Source organism: Heloderma suspectum, chromosome 12 (genome assembly GCF_057233095.1).
Source record: "Heloderma suspectum isolate Gila_16-S chromosome 12, 16-S_ref, whole genome shotgun sequence".
NCBI lineage: Eukaryota > Metazoa > Chordata > Lepidosauria > Squamata > Helodermatidae > Heloderma > Heloderma suspectum.
This window is the reverse complement of record NC_139469.1, coordinates 23,461,509-23,485,353: the sequence shown is the minus strand read 5'-3', so window position 1 is coordinate 23,485,353 and position 23,845 is coordinate 23,461,509. Positions and strand designations below refer to the sequence as shown.

The window sequence follows — 23,845 nt, the reverse complement described above, 5'->3', positions numbered from 1 at the left end:
GTATTGGAGATTGTTCATTGGGATTGTGGTTGTTTTTTCTTCCATTTGGGGCTAAACACATCAGGGCCTTTTGCTGCCCTGCGTCATACTGCTACTTTTATTTCCATGCTTACATTCCAGCAACTTGGATCTATGACTGAGGCATGATCTGATGGTGGTATGTTTAGGCTGCTGGGGTGGGAGAAAGAATGAATCAGGCTATAACATATCTGTGATCTGGCATTAAGGACAGTGTGTATCTGGTTTAGGGAGCTATTTGATCTGGCTTGGGCAACTTGTATGATAGGAAAACACTTAGGCCCAATGATATGTTACAGTGAACACATGGCCAGTCTCTCTCATCTCTTCCTGTGTCTCTCTGGTAACATTTAAAGAAGTTTGGTCATGTCATCCCCTCTGCTTTCTGCTCCACTTTGTTGGCTGCTGCTTGCAAGGGGCGGGGACACACTCAGCACAATAACATCGTATTGTGTGGCATCTTTAACAAAACATTACTGGGGGATATAAGAGGATATGTGAGCAGGTGGCAACTATGCATTCATAACAATGTGTGGTTTGGGCCTTAGGTGCAAGGAGTCATGATGCACAATCCTTAAAATAGAGCTGCTACCAGCCTAATATGTACCTGACAAATTTTTCTCCCAGGTTAGCATACTGCTTAAAATATCATCTGGATGGTATTCTACGGCTTTATAATTTGAATGGTGCAGCTAGAATTTGGGCCTGGGAGAAATACCCCACCTAGTTCAACATTGGCTACTAGCAGAAGGGGGAATGGCCAAGGCTGTAGTGTAGTGGTCATTTAGCAGCTCATGGGCTGCTGGTGGCCCTACCAAATGTGAATCAAGCAAGCTATGGTAAAAGCTTTGCAGCACTTGAAACTGTAGGCATCTTTCATTTGGATTTTGTATATAATATGTAAATGTGCTTATCTGAGGTACAAATCAGAAAGTCCAAAGTTTTGATCTTTGCCACAAACTCACTAAGAGTGCAATCCTATGCATGCTTAGACATGCTGACTGGGGAATGCTGGGAGTCGTAGAACTTTTTGCTGTCTAAACATGCATAGGATTGCACCCTAAGGGGCCTTACGACAGCTGTACTCTCTTTCAATCCAATATCTTTCTATCTTCAATATGGGGGTTAATAATATTGGCCTACCTTTTAGGGTTCCTGGTGGTTAAGATGCTGAACTGCAGACTGGAAGGTCGGCAGGTCAGCAGTTCGAGACCCGAGTGCTGCGTGACGGAGTGAGCTCCCGTCTTCAGTCCCAGCTTCTGCCAACCTAGCAGTTCGAAAGCAAGAAATTGCAAGTAGATAAATAGGTACCGCCTCGGCGGGAAAGGTAACAGCGTTCCGTGCACCTCGGTGTTCAGTCATGCCGGCCACATGACCACGGAAGCGTCTTCGGACAGTGCTGGCTCTTCGGCTTAGAAACGGGGATGAGCACCGCACCCTAGAGTCGGACACGACTGGTTGGGGACACCTTTACCTTTTACCTTTTTTAAGGGTTACGACAAGGGAATGTATTTGAAGTGCTTTGAACGCTTTAAAACGCTATATATTTATGTTTCTGTAATGCTACACTTGAGCACAGGAGCCTGACCATATGACGTGATTGTGGTCACTTTATGTGGCAAAACACAGTACTGGCCCTCAGATGGTTGTCTGGAGAATAGAGTGGTCCCAAGTATACAGACATTAGCTGTCCCTGTGCATTGAATATTGGACTTGGAAGGCCTGAGTTCAAATCCTTGCTGAGCCCTGAAACTTGCTTGGTGTCCTGGAGCCACTTCCTATTTCTTGGTCATACCCACCTCACATATAGTAAGCATAAAATGGGATAATCCTGTCTATGTTTCCCTGAGGTCCCTGGAGGATAGCAATGTAATATCAACTGACAGGGTGGATTGAAGGACAAAGATCAGTCCTTCATTTTGGGTCTGGTCATTTTATTCATTTATTTATATCCCACCTTTCCTTCATGGAGCTCAAGCCATACGTGGCCCATTTTATTCTCTCAACAACCCTGCAAGGTAAGTTAGGCTAAGACTGTTTGACTGGCCCAAGGTCATTCAATGATTATTATTACTATTGTCATCATAAATGTTACTACCTTTCATTAGCATTAACTTATATTTGGGGTAAGTGCTTTCCACAATGTTGGTTTTGTTGATCACCTAGAATATGCCAGTGGTGGATTGGGATATATATTTAATAACTAATTCCCTTGCCTGTTAAGTTTGACAAGGGCAGCTCTGCTCTGGGTGCCATCTTCCCATGAAGTGAAATCAATTATGGCAAAAATTGGAACTGTCTTGGCTGTTAGGGACTCATTTATGGAATTCCCTGCCCCACAAAAAGCCCAATAAAATTTGCCCCTTTATTCATTTACACAGTAGGTAGAAGCTTTAATCTTTGTTTAAGTGGGGATTTACAATTACATTTTATATCTTGGTGTATGATCAGTGGGCTTTTTAAATGTTCTTTTTAGGGTTCTGGGTTTTATCTGATTTTTATTTTATAATAAACCTTTTTCATACTTTATTTTGTTTTTTGGAAATAAGAGTGGGATAAAAATAGATAATAGCAGAGTTACATATTCAATATATATGCAATCTGGAAGGTTTCTTTTTAGTATCAAAATAGGGGCCCCTTTTAGGCTGAAGACAGATGGTATTTTAAGAGAGTTGAAGGTGGTATGGTAAAGGTGTTGTTTCCTGTGATATACACAGTTAATCCTTTTGCCACACTATTACCTCTGATCAAGCAGGCTTTGTAGCTTTTTGAAGCACTACAAAAACCTGCAAAATCTGTGAACAAGAGCTAACAATATTAGACCGCCTTCAACTCTCAATTAAAATATCTGTCACCTATCTCCAGCCTGCCAGTAAAGAGACTTTCTGACCACTACCACCACCTATATTCTGTACAAACTTAGAAGCATATCCTGATGCTGTTTAGAGTGTGTGGCAGTTTCTTTGAATAGACTCTTGGTTCCCAATTTTGTTTCTGTGTGCTGCACCCAGTATTCTCTCAATCTTGTATGCTCTCTTTTCCTGATTTGTCTTGTTATGTATATGCATATTGCCAGACCTCCATCTTTTGCTTTCCTTTTTAATTTTTGGAGGTTGTGAGGGCAGAAATACACATTACAAGCACAATGTAAGGTTCCCAACATCTTATTTTCCTCATAAGACAAAATAGGGACATTTATAAGACAGAAAGGTGGGGGTGCTTATCTCTTCCTCTACAGGAGCTATACCACCAGTAGCTTTTAACTTCCCCCTCCCTCTGGCCAGGAAAACATCCAGACCGACAGAGGAAAAACAGGCAGGGAGAGGACAGTTGTACAGGAGAACTAGTGGATCTGGGAGGAAGTGTCCCCCCCCCCCGATTCTCCCCTACAAATGCTTCCTTCATCCCTGCATTCATGTTAACTCTGCAAGCACAATTTTGGGAACATGGGTTTGCCAAGATAATGTCTGGTTCCTCCCTAAGATCCTGTTTTCTTGGAAGCTCCATCCAAACGGGAGGGGGGAGGATTTTTCAGTGAATACTGCTTTTAAAGTCCGCTGGAGGGGAATTATCACACTGTGAGGCTTGTTGATCATTCTGCCTCTGAAGCCAAGAGTATTCTCTGCCTCTGACTGCACTCCCAAGTTCTTTTCAACTGCACATATCTCCTTTTAATTCAAGGTTAAATCCAGACAAGATGGAGGTGCTCTTGGTCATAGAAGGCCTGTCTCAGGCATTGGTATTCAGCCTTTCCTGGAATGGGTCGCACTCTTCCTGAAAGGTCAGGTTCATGGCGCGGGAATGCTTCTTAATCCTACAGTGTACCTGGTTTTTCAGGTCGTGGTGGTGGCAAGGAGTGTGCTTGCACAACTATGTTTAAGGTGCAGTCCTTTGCATCTTTAGACAGAAAAAAGTCCTACAGCTCCCACTGCTGGCTGGGGAATGCTGGGAGTTGTAGGACTTTTTTCTGTCTAAACATACATGGAATGGTGCCAGCTGCAACTGCTCCTGAATCGGTGTGATCTGGCAACAGTTATCCATGCCTTGGTTACATCATTTTTAGTCACTGCACGCTGTACATGGGGCTACCATTAACGAGCGTCTGGAAGCTTCAGTTGTTGCAAAACGTGGCAGCTAGGCTCTAGTCAGTGCACCTATCGTGATCATTTATTTATTTATTTATTTATTTATTTCTATACCGCCCAATAGCCGAAGCTCTCTATCATATCATCTCTCTATTGAAAGATCTGCACTGATGGCCAAAAAAAATTCGGTCTCAGTTGAAGCTGTTGGTCTTAACTTTTAAAGCTTTATATGGCTTAGGGCATGGCTTTCTGAAGAAATGCCTGCCTTGTTAAGATCTGTAGGAGAAGCCCTTTTGAGGATACCCCTGTGCACAGAGACCTATTTGTTACTGTTTTGGCTTTTTGAAAAGGAGTTAAGATACATTCCGTTAATTTGGCCTTTTGAATTGTGAGTAGTGGATCTAATGTTGGTTCAATGTCGTTTTGAGGTTTTAACATGGTTTTATTGCTTTTGTGTTTATGTATTATCTAGATTTTTATACACCTCAAAGGCAGTATATAAATATTATTTATAAATAAATAAATTTAATGAGGATTCCTCAACACTTATAAAATGAAAGGGCTGGAGAGGAATTAGCCCTTGATACCAGTAACCGTGGTGGTCCTCTCATTACAAGGAACAGGACAAGTACCAAACAGACATCACTTTTCTGCCTCAGGGGACTGGGAATTCATCCATGAACAGATATTACCTCCTGTAGCAGCATTTGACAGGCTGGTGTTTTCTCTGAGTAAATCAGCCAGGGCATGAAGGCATCCCAAATGCAAATTAATTTCATCTTTTCCTGAGCAAAGTGTCAGAATCCTAGGTATTACAGAGATCAATTGTACTTTATTTAAGAGAAATGGGTTCAGCAGTGACATTCCTTTTCTGTATATCCCTCTTTTTGTATGCGTGCCATAAACAGACAGTAAGGGTTCCTTTCCAGTCACTGGGCCCATCACAGAGGATACAGCCTGAGGGGAACTTGGAGTTTTTCGCATGGCATCCCTGCTGCAGTGCTCAAGGACAGCGAAGGACAATGACTGCGGATGTTGTTAACTCTGGGCTTGCCCCCTCCTTACTGGAATGATGTTTCTGTTTGATACTTCTGAGTTATTTAAAGGGACAGTGTCAGTTAGTTCCAGGATCAACATTTCATTTCTTCTTATAAAAACTGAGAGTTTAGTGTCACCTTGGATTTCAGAGTGATCTCTCTCTCTCTCCAAATAATGTAATATTTGCCCTGTCTTGGTGCCTTTCATCTAAGGAGTCTGAGGTACTTTATAGAACCTCACTCACGTACAATATAAGTAGGGTTGCCACATTCGTTACGGGCCCTGAGCTTGTGACTCTAACACAGAAACTTAAAAAGTGAACCATTTCCTAGCATGAAGATAAGTGGTAGGAAAAGATTCACCTGCTAAATACGTATGTGTTAGGCTGCTCTTAAAAGCACAGGAGCAGGGTCAGTAACAAAGCCAGTCTACAGGGTAACTTTATTGACTGTGTTCTTGTGAGCTAATCATATCCAGCTCTTTCAGCAATTTTAGGATGACTTTTAAACCTTTGTGCTTTTTGAAAAACATGGCCAGCTACCTGTCATTATCCTGCCATCTTAAAACGACACTAGAAGTGTGTCCTAACTGTGGAGGCAGTTGTTCATGCTTCAGTTGGGGAGCTAGGGCTAATCTCAACATTTGAACTCTCTTGACTTGCCCTTGTGCTTGGACCCATAAGTATCTGAGTGTTATCTTTTTGTGTTTTATGTCTAGGTTTTACAGTTTTCAAACTTCCTGTCATGGTGCTTAAGGTCTTCTTCCCTGTTTGCTGCTCCTCAGCTGAAAGTGGCCTTCTGGTCGGGCGATGGATTCCAGAGCAAAATTCTGCTGTTATCTTGGCTGTGGTCCACTTCCCTTTCATTCCCGGCCAGGTGAAGGAGTATCTCTCTGAAATACAACATGCAACACAGGTTCAGGTGTCTGTGTTGGGCTCATGGATTAACAGCAAACAAGCAAAGGAAGAGTGTTTGGAAAGATTCCTTGAAGACCTTGGCACAATCTTCTCGCACGACCCCTGGATCCAGCTCAGCAAGGAGAAAGGCAGCAAGTTTTGGAGCTGCTGTGCCACTTGGAATCAGTCTGACGGTGATGAGGAAAATGAAATCATCTTGGTTTATTATGACCAGCGCAAAGTGATGCTTTCACAGCTTCACCCCCTGCAAGACCCAGTTGCGTCTCGTGATCAGAAGGCAGCGGACGCTTCCAAATTAGTTGCCGTGTTTGACACAGTTGCAAAGAGCAAGTTACTGTACATGAAGGACAGGTATGATGAGGGGCCAATCAAGCTCACCCACTGGCAGTCAGATGGAGTAGAAGCCAGCATTATTGTGGAACTATTGAAACAGGCCTCAGTACCTGCATGTATGCTGATAACGTTCCTACTGTCGCTTGTCTCTGGAGTCTGTAAAAGCAGGTATGTCATGTGGGAGGTGTCACCTTAATGCAACGATTAGAAACGAAATCAAACACAGATCAGAGTCAGCAAGACTGCATAGTTATAACCAGGTTTTCTTTTCTGGGTGGGGGGTGGTGGAATTTGTCATATTCTAATATGCAAAAATGTGTTTTCTGAGTCAGTCAGTCTAGTGCAGTGGTCTTCAAGCTATCTCCTTTCAGAGAAGTCTTTCCACATCAACATATGCCAAGAAACCCCTGCACATTGTTGAGGTTTCTGTGGCTTATTTTAAGACACGCATGGTTTACTTGGGAACCCTGTGTGGGCTGAGGCTACACGCTTGAACGGACCCAACACTCCCTTGTGGCTGAGCATCCCCTGTGGTGGCGGGCACACTGTCTTTCAGGGAAGCTTATCCACCATTATTCTCATTTGAGGACCCCCAGGGATATCCCCAAACATGGTTTGAGACAGTGTGCTGAATCTGGATTCAAGTCCCAACAGAGCTATGATCCACTGGGACACCTTGATTGAAATTCGGAATGGTTTGGTAATCTAGCTGTGAAATTGCTTCACAATGATATAAACTAGTGCTTGTTTACAAGATGGTCTGAGAGAGTAGTTAGGCTCTTGGCTATCTAGGTTCTGATGTGATAAAAGTGGAAAATCCATGCCTGGGTTGCATGATGTGACCGTGTTGCACCACCCTACTGTAGGTGGCCCTTGTTAATAAAAGGGCGCAGAGCTTTGTCTAGTGATGTGACTGGTGCAATCTGGGGTGATAGTGACATGCCACATATGCTACCAGAGGCCACCTCAGATGCTGAGCCTGGAGATAACATTATGCCCCAAACTGAAATAAGTATGTACAAGAGACCAGTAAGAACACCTTGAGCCTGAGGCATATTTTGGCAGCATTGCCATATCCAGTGACTCATAAAATCTCATTCTTCATGTATTTGGCTTCAACAGCAGAACAGCCAAATCCTCCCCCAGTCCTCTAACTGATGGAAAAATTATGGGAAACTGTGTCATCACAAGGATGGGTGTTTACTACCAGTGGGGCTCCACACTGCTGCAGGTAGGTACGCTGGTACACACTCATTCACTTGCACGAAACAAGCGTTCCATGCAGCAGACATGCCAAGTATGAAGAAGAGCATCCTTAACTCCATTCGCCAGAGTAGTCCTGATTGGACTGGGTCTCCCCAACACCTGTATATGGGTGTCTCAAGGATGTACCTCTCTGTCACACTTGACATGTTTTCTGCTGGTGTCCCTGGTGGGAAAGTGAATGGTTGTGTATAGTGTTGCATTGTTCAAAAGAGCAGCACAGGAGGTGTGGTAACCCCAATATCTAGCCTTGTTGAAATGCCCTTGATGTTAAGTTATTTCACTGCTTTCAACGGAAAGCCCTGGGAGACTGGCAAAGTGCTGGCTCCCAAGTGTAATTTGGAATGGATGTGAAGTTAAAAAGCTCTTGCCTGTAAAGCTCAACGCTAGATCTGGGCAGGCCGTCAAGTGAGATCATGTTGTGCTGCCAAAAGGGCAGTTTGATTAATTCCGTTTGGATACTAGTTACAAAAGCATTCATGAGCAAAGTGTAGCCCTGGGCTACAAGCAATAGAATCCAACAGGTTTCCAACCAAATAATACTGTCATGGAAAATTACAGCTAGCTTTTTCATACTTTCTGTTTGATGCATAAACCTTTTAGCTTTCATCGTGTTTTTAAATGCCTGTGAAGGAATGGAGGTTTTGTGTCAAACAGCAGTCCTGTGCATGCAGATGCGTCTCTGCGAACTTAGGTGGAGTTGAAGCATTTATATCAGGTCTAACTGTGAACAATTCCTAGCAGCTTGGTGGAGCATTAGCAAGTAAGCTGTATCACTGATTTGCTGGGAATCAAGTGGTCTAAATACTGTTAATATCCCTTGGATCCCTGCTGGCTCACTGGATCCTTGAGTGACTTGTTTTGGAGAACTGGAAAGCCCCTACCAGTCAGAGGAGACAACGCAGTGCTGTGCTAGAAGGACAAATAGTCAGACCTGGTATAAGGCAGCTTCCTGTCTTCCACAGCTGATACCCATAATGCAGTTTTTCAATGGAAGTTAAAATATTCCACATTTTGTTTGTAGAAGTGGGTGAATGTACATCAAATGGATGTCTTTTTCTAGAAATTTGAATGTACTTTGCAGGTTTTCCATACAAGCAACATAGAGGCTACACACAGCGATACGGATTTATGGAAGGGTCTTACACTGTTGTGTACTAAATGTACAGAATACGTTTAGTATACAGTATGTGCCTTTTTGAACTACAGGTTGCTCTTTAGCACCATCTTGTGGCTACTAATGGTAAACTTATATTTCTTTTTAAAGGATTGTAGTTTTTTAGTATCTCTTCACCTGCAATCTCAAGCATGCTACACTACAAAGAAATCCCCACTTAACACACTGAGGTGTTTTTCCAGGCAAATGCACTTAAGATCAAGCTGTTTATCAGACTTTGTATTAACACTTTCTAACATTCTCTGTTCACTGTCAGAAATTTGGGTGTGAAAGTATTTCATGCTTTTCGATGCAAAAGCATGAAATTAGCCAAAAAAGGCAGTGGAATCATTAAATGGCAAAGGCCTAAAAGGGGTATTGAAGGAGTATGAGAATTGCAGAACAGCTTGATGGATCCTTTGCATTAGTTTATACTGCAGAAGATGTCGGATATCTACACCTGAACCATCTTTCCTGAAGAATGCATCTGAAGGACTAGAGATAACAAAGAATGATACTTTGATCTAACTGGCAAATAAGTTACCACATCAAGGTGGCATTCATCTGAGAACTCTTAAAGAATACAAATGTCGACTTTTGGATTAAAATATGTAACTTTATTTTGAAAGCAGCCTCTTTACAAGGGAACGGGAAGGGGGTCAATGTAACACCAGCATTGAAACAAAGATCCTGGAAATTGCAATTCTGTTGGCCTGACTTTTGTCTCAGGTAAACTAGTAAAACACATAGTTCAGGCTAGAATTGTTAAACACAAGCTTTAGAGAGAGAGAATCATAGAATCATAGAATAGTAGGGTTGGAAGGGGCCTACAAGGCCATCGAGTCCAACCCCCCGCTCAATGCAGGAATCCAAGTCAGAGCATCCCTGACAAATGGCTGTCCAGCCTCGTCTTGAACAAGCTTTGCTGGTGAGGAATTACCATGGCTTCTCCAAAGGGAAATTACTTCACCCCTAGACTTTTCTTTGCAGGTTTCAACAAGCACATAGTAATGAAGTACCCATGGAATGTGCAAGATAAGAGGACAGGTCTTCTTGTGGATCAGTAACTGGTTAAAAGACTGGGCACACAGGATAAACATAACTCGACAGTGTGCACAGTGAGCAGTAGAGTTCTCCGCGGAACTGAATTAGGATAGAAAAGTGAGGCTTGCAACAAGATTTTGCAGTGTGGAGTGCTCTTTTTCAGCCACCCAGCTACAACACTCCATTTTCCAGGATATTCCATTCGCCTACCCCCACCCCTGATATTCCATGCTCACTGAGCATGCTTTTTCCTCATTGGTCTGTTTTGGATTCCCACTTGCCCACCCTCTTAAGGCTTATTTTCTAAAGATATTTTGTACTTCTGCAAACCTTGGGGTTCCCCTAAGGGTGCTGATACCTCCATCTAGTGTCAATGGTACCATTCTCCACACTTGGGAAATGAGTTCACTATTGGTATGTAGGACACTGTTTAGCTTAATGATACCCTGAGAACACAACCAGGTATTCCGAATTCTCTAATCCGAGATTAAGTTTAAGATTTCTATTTGACATTTTAAAGACAGAGCAGAAAGACAAACAGCAAGTACTAGGCTCTGTAAGGTGACTCTGAAACAGCCGTTCCTTACCTTTCAACACATTATGTACTCTAAAACTCATGTGTGTCGGGGGACTTTAATCAGTTCGAACACATCTGTAAAAACACATTTCCTTATCAAAGCATTTTCCATTTTAGTGTTGTAATAATATGTTTGTGCTGTTCTGTTCCTCGTTAGGATTGGTGTCTGCTACATTTATATAAAACCGGACTGTATCCTGTACAGGATAGATAAATATAACATTCATAGAATCTTTCTTTATATTTCAATGGTCATCTATGATTTGAAACACAGTTTTGGCTTTTTTGTCTGGATGAAAGCCCATACATTTTTGTGGAAAGTTGATGGGGCAGCCAATCCCAAGCATTGCTCTCCCCTTCTCTCTAACTGTATAAATAAAAATTCAAACTGTATAAATATATCCATTTTTTGCCCTTTTACCAGTAGGTTTTAATCCATTAATATAGGATTGATACATTCATTTCCTTTCCCATAGAAAGAAAGTGTTGACATCTGTTGAAATTAGAATAATCCATTCAGACACACACAGACAAACACACCTGCCATCAAACAAGTTCTGATATTTATTTATTTATTTATTTATCTATCGCATTTATATCCCGCCTTTTTTCCTCTTGCAAGGAACCCAAGGCGGCTTACATGATCCTCCTCCTCTCCCTTTTATCCTCACAACAACAACCCTGTGAGGTAGGTTGGGCTGAGAGTCTGTGACTGGCCCAAAGTCACCCAGTGAGCTTCCATGGCTGAGTGGGGACTAGAACCCGGATCTCTGGGCTCCCAGTCCAACACTCTAGCCACTAGGTTTGCCAAATTATCTGATTCTTCACCGATTCATATGTAGGACTTGGACAAAATCTAAAATGTTATCGGAACCCTCGCATTTCTTCCTCAATTGTCCCTCCCTAACTTTGGGGCAGAGAGAAAGTTAAGGACTCAGCTGCCTTAATCCGATCCTGACAAACTGAACAGAAAAAGCACTATCTAGGCCACATATGGGTGGACTGCAAATCTCATGCAGCCCTTGGCATGGCCCTTGGGGCCAAAATGGGGCCCCCACTCTGTGGAACTCCCTCCCTAGGGAACTCCACCATGCCCCCTCTTTAATGAGCTTCCACCGTGCATTAAAAACGTGGTTGTTCAGGCAGGCATTCGGGGTGGGTTAGGGTATTTTAGAAAACGTTTTTATTGTAGAATTTTATTGTTTTAAACTGTTTTATTATATGCTGTACATCGCCCAGAGTGGCTGGGTGACCAGCCAGATGGGCGATTAATAAATTTAATAATAATAATAATAACTTATGCCAATGAAATGGAGCCTCGTGTGGCGCAGAGTGGTAGGCAGCAGTATTGCAACCAAAACTCTCCCCACGACCTGAGTTCGATCCCAGCGGAAGCTGGGTCTCGGGTAGCCGGCTCAGGTCGACTCAGCCCTCTATCTTTCCGGGTTCGGTAAAATGAGTACCCAGCTTGCTGGGGGAAAGGTAGTCACGACTGGGGAAGGCAATGGCAAACCACCCCGCTACAGTCTGCCAGGAAAACGCCAGCGAAAGCGGCGTCCCTCTAGGGGTCAGTAATGACCCGATGCTTGCACAGGAGGAACCTTTCCTTTTCTATGCCAATGAAGTTAAATGGAATGTGCCACCATTTTATTTATATACCACATTTCTTCATGTAATACTCAAGGTGGACCAGAAATGGGAATGTCTTCAAACTGAAGTTGAGATGAACGAGGAATATAGGCCTTCTGAACTGGAGACTCGGTGTTGTGCATCAGCCACCCAAATTAACCCCCTACTCAAAACTAAATCTATTATTTCCTCACCACCAACTTTCCAGTGACTGTGTCTGTGGATTCCACACTCTGTGGAATTCAATGGCTGGATTATGGAAAGTTTGGAAGGTGCCATTTATTCAATATGGGTGATGGTTAGTGGCTCTCTTGCCATTTTATACCCATCTCTGAACTTTAAAATATGCATTTAATTTGGTTATATTTTAATTGCACATGGCTGATATCAGTATTTGAGGTGTTTTTGTGTTGTTTGGAATTTTGGTTCAGGTTATTCTTATTATGGTAGAGAAGGAAGAGAGGAGAGGAAGGGAAAGAAGGTGCAATCTTAGATAGTAGAGGAGTCTTTGCAGCATTATACCTTGTTACTCAGGAGCGCTAAAGCAGAATAATACATCTGGTGTTGCTTGTAGTACGCAGTGCACTTCCCACTGAGTTTTCCAATGGATTTTTTTAAAAAGGTGAACGCAATGCTTTCTAAACTTTTAAGAATGATTCCCTGTCCAAAATTGCCTCCTCCCCACCATTATGCAACATATATCATCCCTGCTTCCCCTCTAGCATTCAGTTCTTGCAGTATCTTTAAATTGACATGAAAGACATAATTTAGCATCTCCGTCATGTTTCACATTATTACAGACTCTGTCTTGGACAAGCCAAAAACATTTCAGCACCTGAAATGGCCTGTCCAAATAATGCCTCCCCGCTCCATTAAAAAAAGAAGAAGAAGAAGAAATAGATAAGAATTTGCTGTTCTTCAAGGGCATTTAGAATTTGCTGCTAAGGATACTTACATATATATTTTAAGTGCTGCCCCATTAATCAGGATGCCATTAGTCTATTATAGCCTTCCCCAACCTGGTGCCCTCCAGATGAGTTGGACTACAACTTCCATAATTACCCAGCTAGTATAGCTGGATGGGGGATTATGGGAATGGTAGTCCAATACATCTGGGGGCACCGGGTTGGGGACAGCTGGTCTGTTAAAAGGTCTTTAACAGGTTTATCAAATAGATAATGAATTAAAGGTTTCAGTTCTAGTTATTCGCTTTAGAAATGGAAGAACATCGCCATACTTCTGCTTCCATTGACTGCATAGAATCCAGGCATGCGACTTTGTACTTTGGAGTTCTCTTGTAATAAAATAAAGTCCTGCAGGTTGTAATTCTGTAATAAAAGAGCGAATAAAAGGAACTGTGTTTCCAAACATGGTTCTGTGTGTCTCCCAATTCACATCTCAAGAATGAGCAGTTAGCCCAAGGTAATCCCCCCTGCCCCGCCTCTAATTGAGTCTTTTGAAGCATCAAGAAGGCTCATGTTCTTTCCTCTGTCACTTCAGATGTCATTACCAGGCAGGCCAGTTGAACAGTGGTGCACTTATTTTGCTCCGAGGTGGTGGGCTTCAGCAAAGTGTGGAATAACTCCGGGAAACAGAGCTGAGAATGATTCACGCTACGCTGCGTTTGGCGGTGATGTGCCTCGCTTATCTGGGGTAGGGGAGATAGAGACGGGTTCTGAGAATTTGGGTTTTAACCTGACAAACCCTTTGTGAAGTGTAGCTGAAAAGACCCCAAGGGCCTCCCACCAATAATTTCTCCTTGGTTTTCACCAGCTGCATGGCTATTCCTAATGCCTTTGAGTGATGCACTTGTGTGACCAGATAGCAGCAATGAGGATGCGTAACCGGCAGTGCAGGTCTAGGCTGGTGGTATCCTGCGTTGTCTGTGAGAGATCCACTTGTTTTTAGGCCAAAGGCCAGATATATTGACAGGAGAAAGTAGGTATAAATCCTATGGAAATGTCTGGGCTCTGAATTTCAGGCCTGTTGGGGCTCTGGTGGGTTATGAAAATTGGGTGAGGGATGTGGGGAGTGAATAGAAGAGAAGACTGTCATGCCTCTGGATGTAAAGGCTGATCCCCACTCAGCCATGGAAGCTCAGTGGGTGACTTTGGGCCAGTCACAGACTGTCAGCCCAACCCACCTCACAGGGTTGTTGTTGTGAGGATAAAATGGAGAGGAGGAGGATAATGTACGCCGCCTTGGGTTCCTTAAGGAGGAAAAAAAGGCGGGATATAAATGTAATTAATAAATAATAAAATAATAATGCAGCCTTTCGTTAATGCCATCCCCGCCCCCTACTGTTCTAAGTAATTCAAGCCTTGAAAATTAGCATGCTTGTTGTTAGGTTCAGAGGAAAAAATGAGCGCACTGTACTGAATGGAAGATCATAGTAAATTAACTGAAATATTTTATCACTTCCATCAATATGTTTTCACACCCACATAAATCTGCAGACTCTTGTCTGTTCTGTCAGGCTGCTGTTTAAGACAAGATCATTAACTGGAACTGTTACTAAGCATGGATTTAGTACCAGGAGTTGCTCTTAACTACACTTTTGGTTTTAATTAATTGGAAAGTGTTAAGGGGTAAACAAGACTCCAGAAGTGAATTTCAGAACATGTTGTCATGGTGCTTCTAAAGGCTGCATTACAAGTTTGGAAGTGTCATGTGGTATAGCCCTGCCAGGCTGTACCAGTTCACACTGCAAGTGGGGGATTGTATGTTTGAATCCCCCCAGGTCAAAAAAACCCTGCCTGCGGAAAATTAATATGTGAGGGAGAAAAGCTCTAGCCTAGCAAGTAAAGTATATTCCTATACTGCTTTTAAGTGCAAGGGCCAAAATCTGTTAGCTTTCTTTGTACAGGGTCTTCCCCTCCTCCCCTTCTGGGGTCCATTCAAACATTTGATCCCTCCACCTGCAGTCTGAAGAGTTGAAGGAGGGTGTGCCATGCAGTATTTCTGAGGGCCAGGCTAGACATAAACCTGTTGTTAGCAATCACATCTATGTTTTTAATAAAAATAGCAGCCATGGGGGACAATTTTTGTTGGGTGCTCAGTACACAGGGAGGGGAGATATAACATTTTTCTCCGCTTCCATGATCCTGACACAGTTGTCGGGTGTGTGTGGCTATTTTTATCAGGACCGCAGCAGGGGAAGGAAAGGGTTAAACCTCCCCCCCACACACATGCCCATGCTACAGTCCCAACAGAAATTGGGGACCCTGTGCCTGCTATTCTTTTCTTTTTTTAAGTACAGGTGTGATTGCTAACAAAGCATTTAGTGTCACGTTCTGTTTGACCGGAATGTGTAATTTGGCTCTTAGATGTGTTTGTGACAGAACCAGGAAGGCAGCATTCTGTTCCAGATGGCTTGTACTGAAATGCTTCTTATCAGTGAATTAAACTTAAAATGAACACTGTGAACAATTCAGAGCTTCATCTCACAGGTAGTCCTGGCTAAGTCACCATGCTCTGTCTGGTTCACACACTAACTGAAATAGACTTTGTGTGTTCGGTGAATAATTGTAAATGCTTTTGTATATCCAGCGTGCAAAGAATTTATATGTACCCATAAGATGCACGTATTTTTGTGCTACCTCCCACACCCTTTTGTGGGGGGAAAAGTGCACGAATGGTGCATGCGCGCATCATAAGTTACATTGACGGCATAGAGTGGGCCTGTGAGTATCCATGGTTCTCTGTCTTCACCTTAAGAACATAAGAAGAGCCATGCTGGATCAGATCAAGGGTCCATCTAGTCCAGCATTCTGTTCACACAGTGACCAACCAGCTGTCAACTGGGAACCCACAAGCAGGTCAGGAGTGCAACAGCACCCTCCTACCCATGTTCCCCAGCAACAGCACCCTCCCACCCATGTTCCCCAGAAACTAGTGTATATAGGCTCACTGCGTCTGGTACTGGAGGTAGCATGTAGCCATCAGGACTAGCAGCCATTGATAGCCTTTTCCTCCCGGAATTTGTCCCCCTTTTAAAGCCATCCAAATTGGTGGCCATCACTACATCCTGTGGTAGTGAATTCCATAGTTTAACTATGTGCTATGTGAAGAAGTACTTCCTTTTATCTGTCCTGAATCTCCCACCATTCAGCTTCATAAGATGACCCCAAGGTTCTAGTATTTTGAGAGAGGGAGAAAAATGTCAAAAACCTTGACTGCCTAGACATAAAATGGAAATAAACTAAAGAAACCTAACTCAAAATATTGTTGTATGTATTTAAGACAACAATATTTTGTTAAGCAATTGACTAGAGTTTACTTTAGGTCCCAGCACTGGTTTCCCCTGACTGTGCCGGTTTTACTGGAGAGGTGGAGTGAAATATCAATTTGTTGTACTAGAAGGCCACATGTGAGATTGTAGTTATTTAAATAACTTTGTTAGCTGCTCTTCAGTTATTGGTGCAGCTTACAGAATAAAACCATTAAAATGTTCTAAAGATCAATCAAACAATTCACAGCAAGCAGTTTTTCAAATTCCAGCATAAAAACAAAGACAAGACAAAACGGCCTAGGCGTACAAAAGGCTTTTTGTCTGGTACTGAAAAGAAAAATAAAGACGGTGCTAGGCAAACCTCTCTGGAAAGGGATTTCCTAAAGGTGTGGTGCCAGAACTAAAAAGGCCCTGTCTCCAGTCACCACCTTCCTTACTTCAGATGGTGGGGGGATACAAAGCAGGACTGCTGAAGCTGATCTCAGTAGTCTGCCAAGCTCATGTGCGACCAAGCCATTTGGTCCCAAGCCATTTAAATTGCATCTGTCTAGTCATGGTGGGGCGGTATGAGTCAGCATCTAGAGCAGGTGAGTGGGAGAGTTACTTCTTCTGCACTAGCTGGATGGGATGTGGTTATATTTAAAGCTAGAAAAGTGTAACTTGTGTCAACATTGATAAGGCACATTAACTGAGGCGGGGAAGATCTAGTGATTGCAAATGCATAGGGTGATTTTGACAGAACAGCTGTGGGGAATTTTGGGAATCTTGCAGCTGTTTTCATTAACAGACATCTTTTATCTTTTATCCAGAGCGTTGACCTTTTGGCCTCTGTCTTTCATCTGGAGCAAACTTTCAACATGCGAGCAGTTGGGGCACCGGCTTCAGCACCTCCAAATCGTCAGCAGCAAAAGGAAGGCTCCAACTCAGACCCAGCTGATGAGGTAAGGCATGCAGGTGGGAATGGTTTTGCTAGACATGGATAGATCTGTGCCCAGGTCAACTGCATTTCATATGTCAAAATACATTATGAGATTCGAGCAAATATGCATAATTTAGCCCCAGTGGTATTAGTAGTCTTGGCCAGGTTGTAAAGGAGCTACTCTAAAGACACCCGAGGACTTGAGCCCAGCTCAGTGGGAGGTTTCCACTCTTCTTCTCTCTCTCTTTTGCCATGTCTGGTTTGTATAGACTGATCTGTGTGAGGCTTAGTAAGTACATAAAGTTGGGAGCAAATTCAGCCTTAAAAACAAAATTCTAGCCCTTATGGCATTCCAGACAGATGGGAACATTTGTGAACTGTAAGTGGTGAAATCCCAGAGGCCAGAGATATGGTTAAATCAGATTTTCATTGATGGAGGGCTCCAATCCCCCTCTTCCTCCTTACCTCTCCCTATAAGCAGTAGAAGCAGAATTTGCAAAGCAGGCAAGGGCAAATATATGCAAAAAGTGACTTATTGTGCCTCATTTATGCAAGTTACAGATTTCAGCTTATCTCGACACAGAATTTTGACTTGGGTTGGCTTGCTGTTTTTTCAAGCACAGAACATACAACCCTGTCTAGTCCTTGAAGCCTATCATTTGAGCTCCAGCCCTGTGTCAGTCTATAAACGTCTGGTTCAGTCCCAAAGCAATACAATTTTCCTTTCCCTATATTATCCTTCATTGTTGACAAACCCTTTCTTGTTGTTTTTTTTTGACTAAGTGGTATCTTGTATGAAAACGGTATGTCAAACTGCCGGGAATCCTGCAGTTTCTAGGAAGCTTATCAGGATTCCTTGGTGAAAAGATCAGTAATGGCAGACCAGATTCCCTGTTAGACTGCTTACCCACCACTACCAGTCTTCCTCTGCAATGGGAAGTTGCAAGAATATGTTGGATGTGGACTGAGGTGTACTGTCAGTTTACACAGAAGAACAGTGAGCGCCAAGCACCCGATATGAATGGAGTGTGTTCCCTGAAACATTTCCCAGACTTCTCTGCAACATGCAGGGACTACTCAGCAGACAAGTCAATGGTCTGGTTCAGATTTAATGGGAAACAGTGGTTTCCCCGTATGACTTGGGCCTATGTGAATATCCATGCATGAGCCTCAAGCTTGTGCCCTCCCCATCACCATCCTCCCTCTTGAACGGTTGCAAGGAGATCGAAAGCTTTCACATCTGCATTTAAACACACTATAGTTCCCCTGTTACATCCAAACTTGGGGAACTGTGGTTTGTTAGAACAAGCCAGGATCTGAAACTGCAGTTTGATCCTGGCTTGTTCTAGCAAATCACAGTTTAAACTAACCACATTTTCCTGGCTTTGGTTGTAACAGGGAACTGTGGTTTGCTTAAAAGTGGAAATGAAAATTTTCAGTCTCCTTGTTAGGGCCACACAAGAGATGGGGAAGAAAGGGAAGAGTCTATGAGCCCAAGGCTTTTGCAGACTTATTCACATAGTTAGAATTGTGGTTTCCCATCACTTCTGAACTAGCCCTATATGGATGGAGTTCTTTGAAGTAAAAAAGTATGAAAAATGCAAGTATAGTTTTATGAGCTACAGCACAGGAATGCTGTGGGTTGGATTTTGTGTTTTTCATAGGTGAGAAGGAACACTCTGATCTTGTTGTTCAAAACATGGTTGCGCGCACGCTCTCTCGTTGGAAACACACTTCTGTTCCATGGTGTTTATGTTCCATGCTGCTGCACCTGAGCAACTCATGTTGAGCTGAAGATGATCTTTTATTTCTGCCCCTATAACCTCACCCACGCAACTTCCATTTCTGTCTCAAGAAAAAGAGGGTTGCCCAGGAAACAGGCCTGGCAAGCAAGCAGCGGCTGGGGATATCTGTACAGCACCTGCCTCTGTTCTGTCCCTAGCTGCAGCGACCTCAGATACCCTCTTGAGAACATCCAGTGATTCAGGATCCTGCTACTCCATTGTATTCCATCCATATATATATGTGTGTGTGTGTGTGTGTGTGTGTGTGTGTGTGTGTGTTCTTTTTTATTGTTTCTTTAATCAAGTCAATTTGTTTTTCAGGGCAAAGTTTTGAAACTTTAGATCAGGAAGTGCAATACAAAGTTGTTGTTGTGTGTTTTTTCTTACTAGTACTGAATGAATCAGTCGAGTCCTGTGGATGGACCACTCTGCTGGACGCATATAGGATCTGCTGTTGGCATAAGGCCCCTATTAATGGTGGTATGCTGATAGCTTAACCAGAATTGGCTTCTATCCCAGCCTCAGCATGGTGAAACAGATTTTAAGAGTCAAGTGGGGCACTGTAATTGGCATTCTAGTCCTCATCCGTAATAAATAAGGTTATAGCATCCCATACAGTGAGGTACACCATGGGATGAACCATTCTTCCTATGCTAGTTTGCCTTTGGCATCCTCTAGAAAATATTGTTCCTGTCTTCATTTTAATCAGCCTCTCATTGTACCTGATTTTATTTTATTTCTACCCTGGTTTCAGAAAAGCCAACATCTTTGTTTCTATCCTCATTGATGTGGCCCTGGGGATACTGCTGATGTCTTGGCTGTACCAGAAGAATCGAATTGGTCATCTTGCCAATGCCCTTGTTCCCATGGCAGATGTAAGTTTCTGGCTGAGCCTCATACCGCCGAGGCTATCAATCAGCCATCTGCAACTTGGTGGCCTCCAGATCTTTTGGACTGCAACTCCCATCATCCCCAGGTGGCATGGCCACTGGGGGACACCAGGTTGCGGGGGAAGGCTGCTATAAATAATACAGTAACTGCATGGATGTGGGAATGGGTCATATTCCAGGGATGTAGAGGCATGTGGTTGATGTCTGTTGACAGTAGAGACCCAGCCAATTGCTTCAGGGAGGAGGGATATTTTACCCAAAACTTACACACCAACCCCAGAAGTTCAGTTAGAAAGTTAAGGAGAATAGCAAGAGCACTGAGTAGTTTGGGGTCCCCAACCTTTTTGGGTCAATGGCCACATTTGGAATTCTGAGAATGTTGTGGACGCTTTCACAAAATGTCTGCCATGGGGGCGGGGGCTTGCCCATTCATAAAATGGCTGCCATGGGGGGCATGGTCAATCACAAAACACTTATTTCCCAGAAGGCAAACTGGTGAGACTAAAAGAAAAGTAACTTGCCCAAGAACCTAAGTACAAGGAAGAGATGAGGTCTGAGCTCCAAAACACAAAACCAGTCTTCTGAACCCAAATAAAGATGGCACTGGAGGGCAGCCTTTTGCTTTGCAGCATGCCAGCCTCCCAGAAAAAAAAATTAAAGAGATCTTAAGAAATAAAATAAAAATCAGGGGACGCAGGGGACCTGGTGGGTGCCAAGAGGTGTCTGCAGTCACATTGGTGCCCACAGGCACCACGTTGAAGACCACAGAAAGAGATCAGTGCATGCATACATATAAATCAAATACATGTGACAACAAATTAAGAGCTAGTCATGCATCTATTTTAGTATCCAGCCACCTCCAAGCTATATGGGGGATATGAAGAGGGCGACGTAATTGCTTGGTAGTGAAGGCTGAAGACGAACCTGAATGGACAGGACAAGAGCCAGCCAGGGTAACAAGATACTGCAGTGTTTTGGCTATAACAAACTGCAGGTGGTGAGGCAAGAACTGCCCCAGCAGGAGAGGCAAGAAGGGCCAGACCAGCAAAAGGGTGATTCGCAAGCCACAGCCGAGAACACTGCAGAGAGTAAGCTTCAGAAAAAGATCCCAGAAGTGAAGAAAAAAAGTGGGGGTGTAGAAATGCAAGCTGAGATGCCCAGTATGAGAGCTGAGATGCCATCTCCACATTCTGACTCCAGACTGTGTGCCCTACAATGTGGGATCCACACAGTGCTGGGCTGTCTAGGAGTTTCAGTGTGTTGCTAAGGTCAGCATCCTGCCCTCAGTTTCCATGGACACCATTAGCCTGGATTCCAAATGAGCATTAAAGGTACTGCACTGAGCCATCTTTTTTTTTTTTAAGAATTGCTGGGAAGTACATTACTGTGGTGGAGAATGCTGACTTCACATAATTTTCCAACCCTTTCACCAAGCTGTCTCTGAGGGTTTCTACTTGGCTGCTGAACTTCCATATCATTCTAGAGCTGGAGATCTCATATTCTGGCTGTCTTGCCAAATTTGTAGGGGCTGCCTGGGTGGTTTTGTTGTTATTGTTGATTTATGTTTTTTTTCTCTTGGTTTCATGATACTCCTGTTCTGATACATGGGCTGGTACTTCCAGATCTGCCCTCTGTTTCTTATCTCAGTGTGCCTGAAAATGTCAAGAGAGTGACTATGCGGTACAGTGGATAGAATTTTAGACAGGTACCAGGGAGACTTAAGTTCAAATCCTGTGAGATCAAATATCACTGGGCGTGAGCCAAACTAGCCATGACACAATTTACACAATTAGCAGTTGTGTGGATGGGTTTTTATGTTCTGCTCAGAGAACATAAATTATTGGGCAGGTTAGAGATGTAACAAACAAACAAACAAACAAACAAACAAATAATAAAATTACGAATACATTCCAGGTATGGCAGGCCCAATCTGGATTGGGACCACAGTGGGTGGGGGCAAAGGGTTAAAGCCCTTACACCACCACCACCCTCACAATGAGAAGTCAGTCAACAGCTTTATTGGTCCAGGCATAATGTTGTTGATCCCTTTTTGGCATGACCCCCAGCTGGGGCCTTCCAGTATGCATCAGAAGATTCAGATGAGAATAAGGCTCAGGATACTTCCTTACTGGTAGGACAATCAGGGCCCTCCTTGCCAGAGAACACAGCCCTGCCATCATCCTCTGGTTCAATGGATGAGTCTCCAGCAGAATCTCCATCTCCCCAGCCTCGCAGAAGTCTCAGGCTTCAGAATCAGGTGAGGGCCCTTTAACAGCACAGTTAGCTTCTCCAGAAGGGGCAGAGCTAATCACACTACAGGTCTTGTCAGCCTACATAGGGCTTCAGTTGGTTTTAGCTCCCTGCTGAGACAACATCCTTCTATTGTTGTAATAGGAGAGAATTCCAGCCAGTAGGACCAGCTTGAAGCTGTCCAAGGTCCTATTTTATTGCCTTATTCTGATTGCCATCAGATGCTATCAACTTCCACTGTGAGCCTCAGAGGACGCAGAACGGGCAGTTCTGTCACTGATCTTTGCTAAGATGATAGTTGCAAGGCTACCTTCTGGCCACCTACACGGGTGGTGCTGCAATGCAATAGAGAGCAGGGCAGCAGCTCCCTTATCCAGCAACCTGCTATGATGGTGCAGAGAGTAAAGCACCCATTGCTAGTATTGCTGGTTTAAGACTTCTGGCACCTTACCACCCCATTCATTTCAGTGGAGCTTGTCCAGAAGAACCTCCTAGCAAGGGGGTAGGCAACTTCAGGGGCCCATTTCAACCCCCTGGAGGCAGCAGCAGCAAAATGATTGGTGGTTTGGCAAACTGCAACAGTGCCCCCAAATGGCCAAATTTAGGTTTAAAGTCTTGTTTTAAAGGTAAATTTGCCCTTTTTAGGCCACTCTCGTGGTTGGCTGCCAAAATTTGGTGGCAAACCGCTGATTGTTTTGCCACTGCCACCACCACAGAGGCAAATTCAGTGTCAGAGATAGGTGGCAGGGCTCACACCTAAGGAAAGGGGAGCCGCATTTTGCCCACCCTTGTCTTTGTGGCTTTGCCCCATGTTTGCTAGTGGGCAGGACTATGCCGTTTGTCTTTTCCACCTCAGGCACCAAACCATTTTGGACCAGCCCTGTATCTTCTCTGGATGTCAGGCATACTTAGCATTAATGACTGCAGCTAAAGGCATGGTCTGTTTTAGGCTGTGTCTTTTCTTCCCCCTGATTCCTCCCAGAACAGATAAGTAATCACCACTGGCTACATATTGGGCTATATCACAAACCACAGCTTTATGGATCTGCAAGCTTATGGACTGACATGCAAAGCTCCAGCCACCAAGAGTTTCAGACGTTTACTGTGCTGCAAAATAACTCCTCTAGGATTGCTGTCGGATGTTTAAATCCTTTATTCCGGTGAAAGAATCTATTGTTGTACTGCTCGTACATCCTAAATATTAAATATCTATTTCTGAAGTAATGTGCACTTCCGTCTGTACAGCAAGAGAGGTAGTCAGTGGTGGTATAGATCTCCGCTGGATCACAGCTAGCCAGGTATATGTTTAGGCATGAGCAGTGCTTTACTGTAAATAGAATGCTGTTGTTGCAAGTAGAACAATGTGCTTACATTTAAAGAGCAGCAGATTAGTCTCTGAGTTAGTTTGTTTCTGAGGTTCACAGCAGAAAGTTCCATGCATTTTCAAAGAGTCCTGAGAGACTCAGTCCTGTTAGATATGCTTGGAAAGAAAATCTTGTTGTTTGCAACCATTTTTATTTATTTTATATTTATTTATTCAATTTATTAATTGCCCATCTGGCTGGTCACCCAGCCACTCTGGGCAATGTACAATAATAGAAACAGTTTAAAACAATAAAATTCTACATTAAAACATCATATTTCTAAAAATACCCTAACCCACCCCAAATGCCTGCCTGAACAACCACGTTTTTAATGCACAGCGGAAGCTC

At 43.4% G+C, this 23,845-nt stretch overlaps 1 protein-coding gene across 10 annotated transcripts in view; it reads left to right on the top strand.

Moving 5' to 3' along the window:
- The window catches only part of PIGQ (phosphatidylinositol glycan anchor biosynthesis class Q), an 81,626-nt gene that overhangs the window by 3,626 nt on the left and 54,155 nt on the right, over nucleotides 1-23,845 (top strand). For 5 of the 10 annotated variants that reach the window (XM_084818752.1, XM_084818756.1, XM_084818751.1 and 2 more), the window contains 3 exons: nucleotides 5,859-6,558; nucleotides 17,100-17,231; nucleotides 19,748-19,868. In XM_084818752.1, coding sequence (XP_084674878.1) covers nucleotides 5,859-6,558; nucleotides 17,100-17,231; nucleotides 19,748-19,868 — 953 coding nt within the window. Of the gene's footprint in view, nucleotides 1-18; nucleotides 1,476-1,901; nucleotides 2,037-3,699; nucleotides 3,800-5,858; nucleotides 6,559-17,099; nucleotides 17,232-19,747; nucleotides 19,869-23,845 lie in introns of those variants that run through there. The other 5 variants (XM_084818758.1, XM_084818753.1, XM_084818757.1 and 2 more) reach the window with 3 other exon arrangements.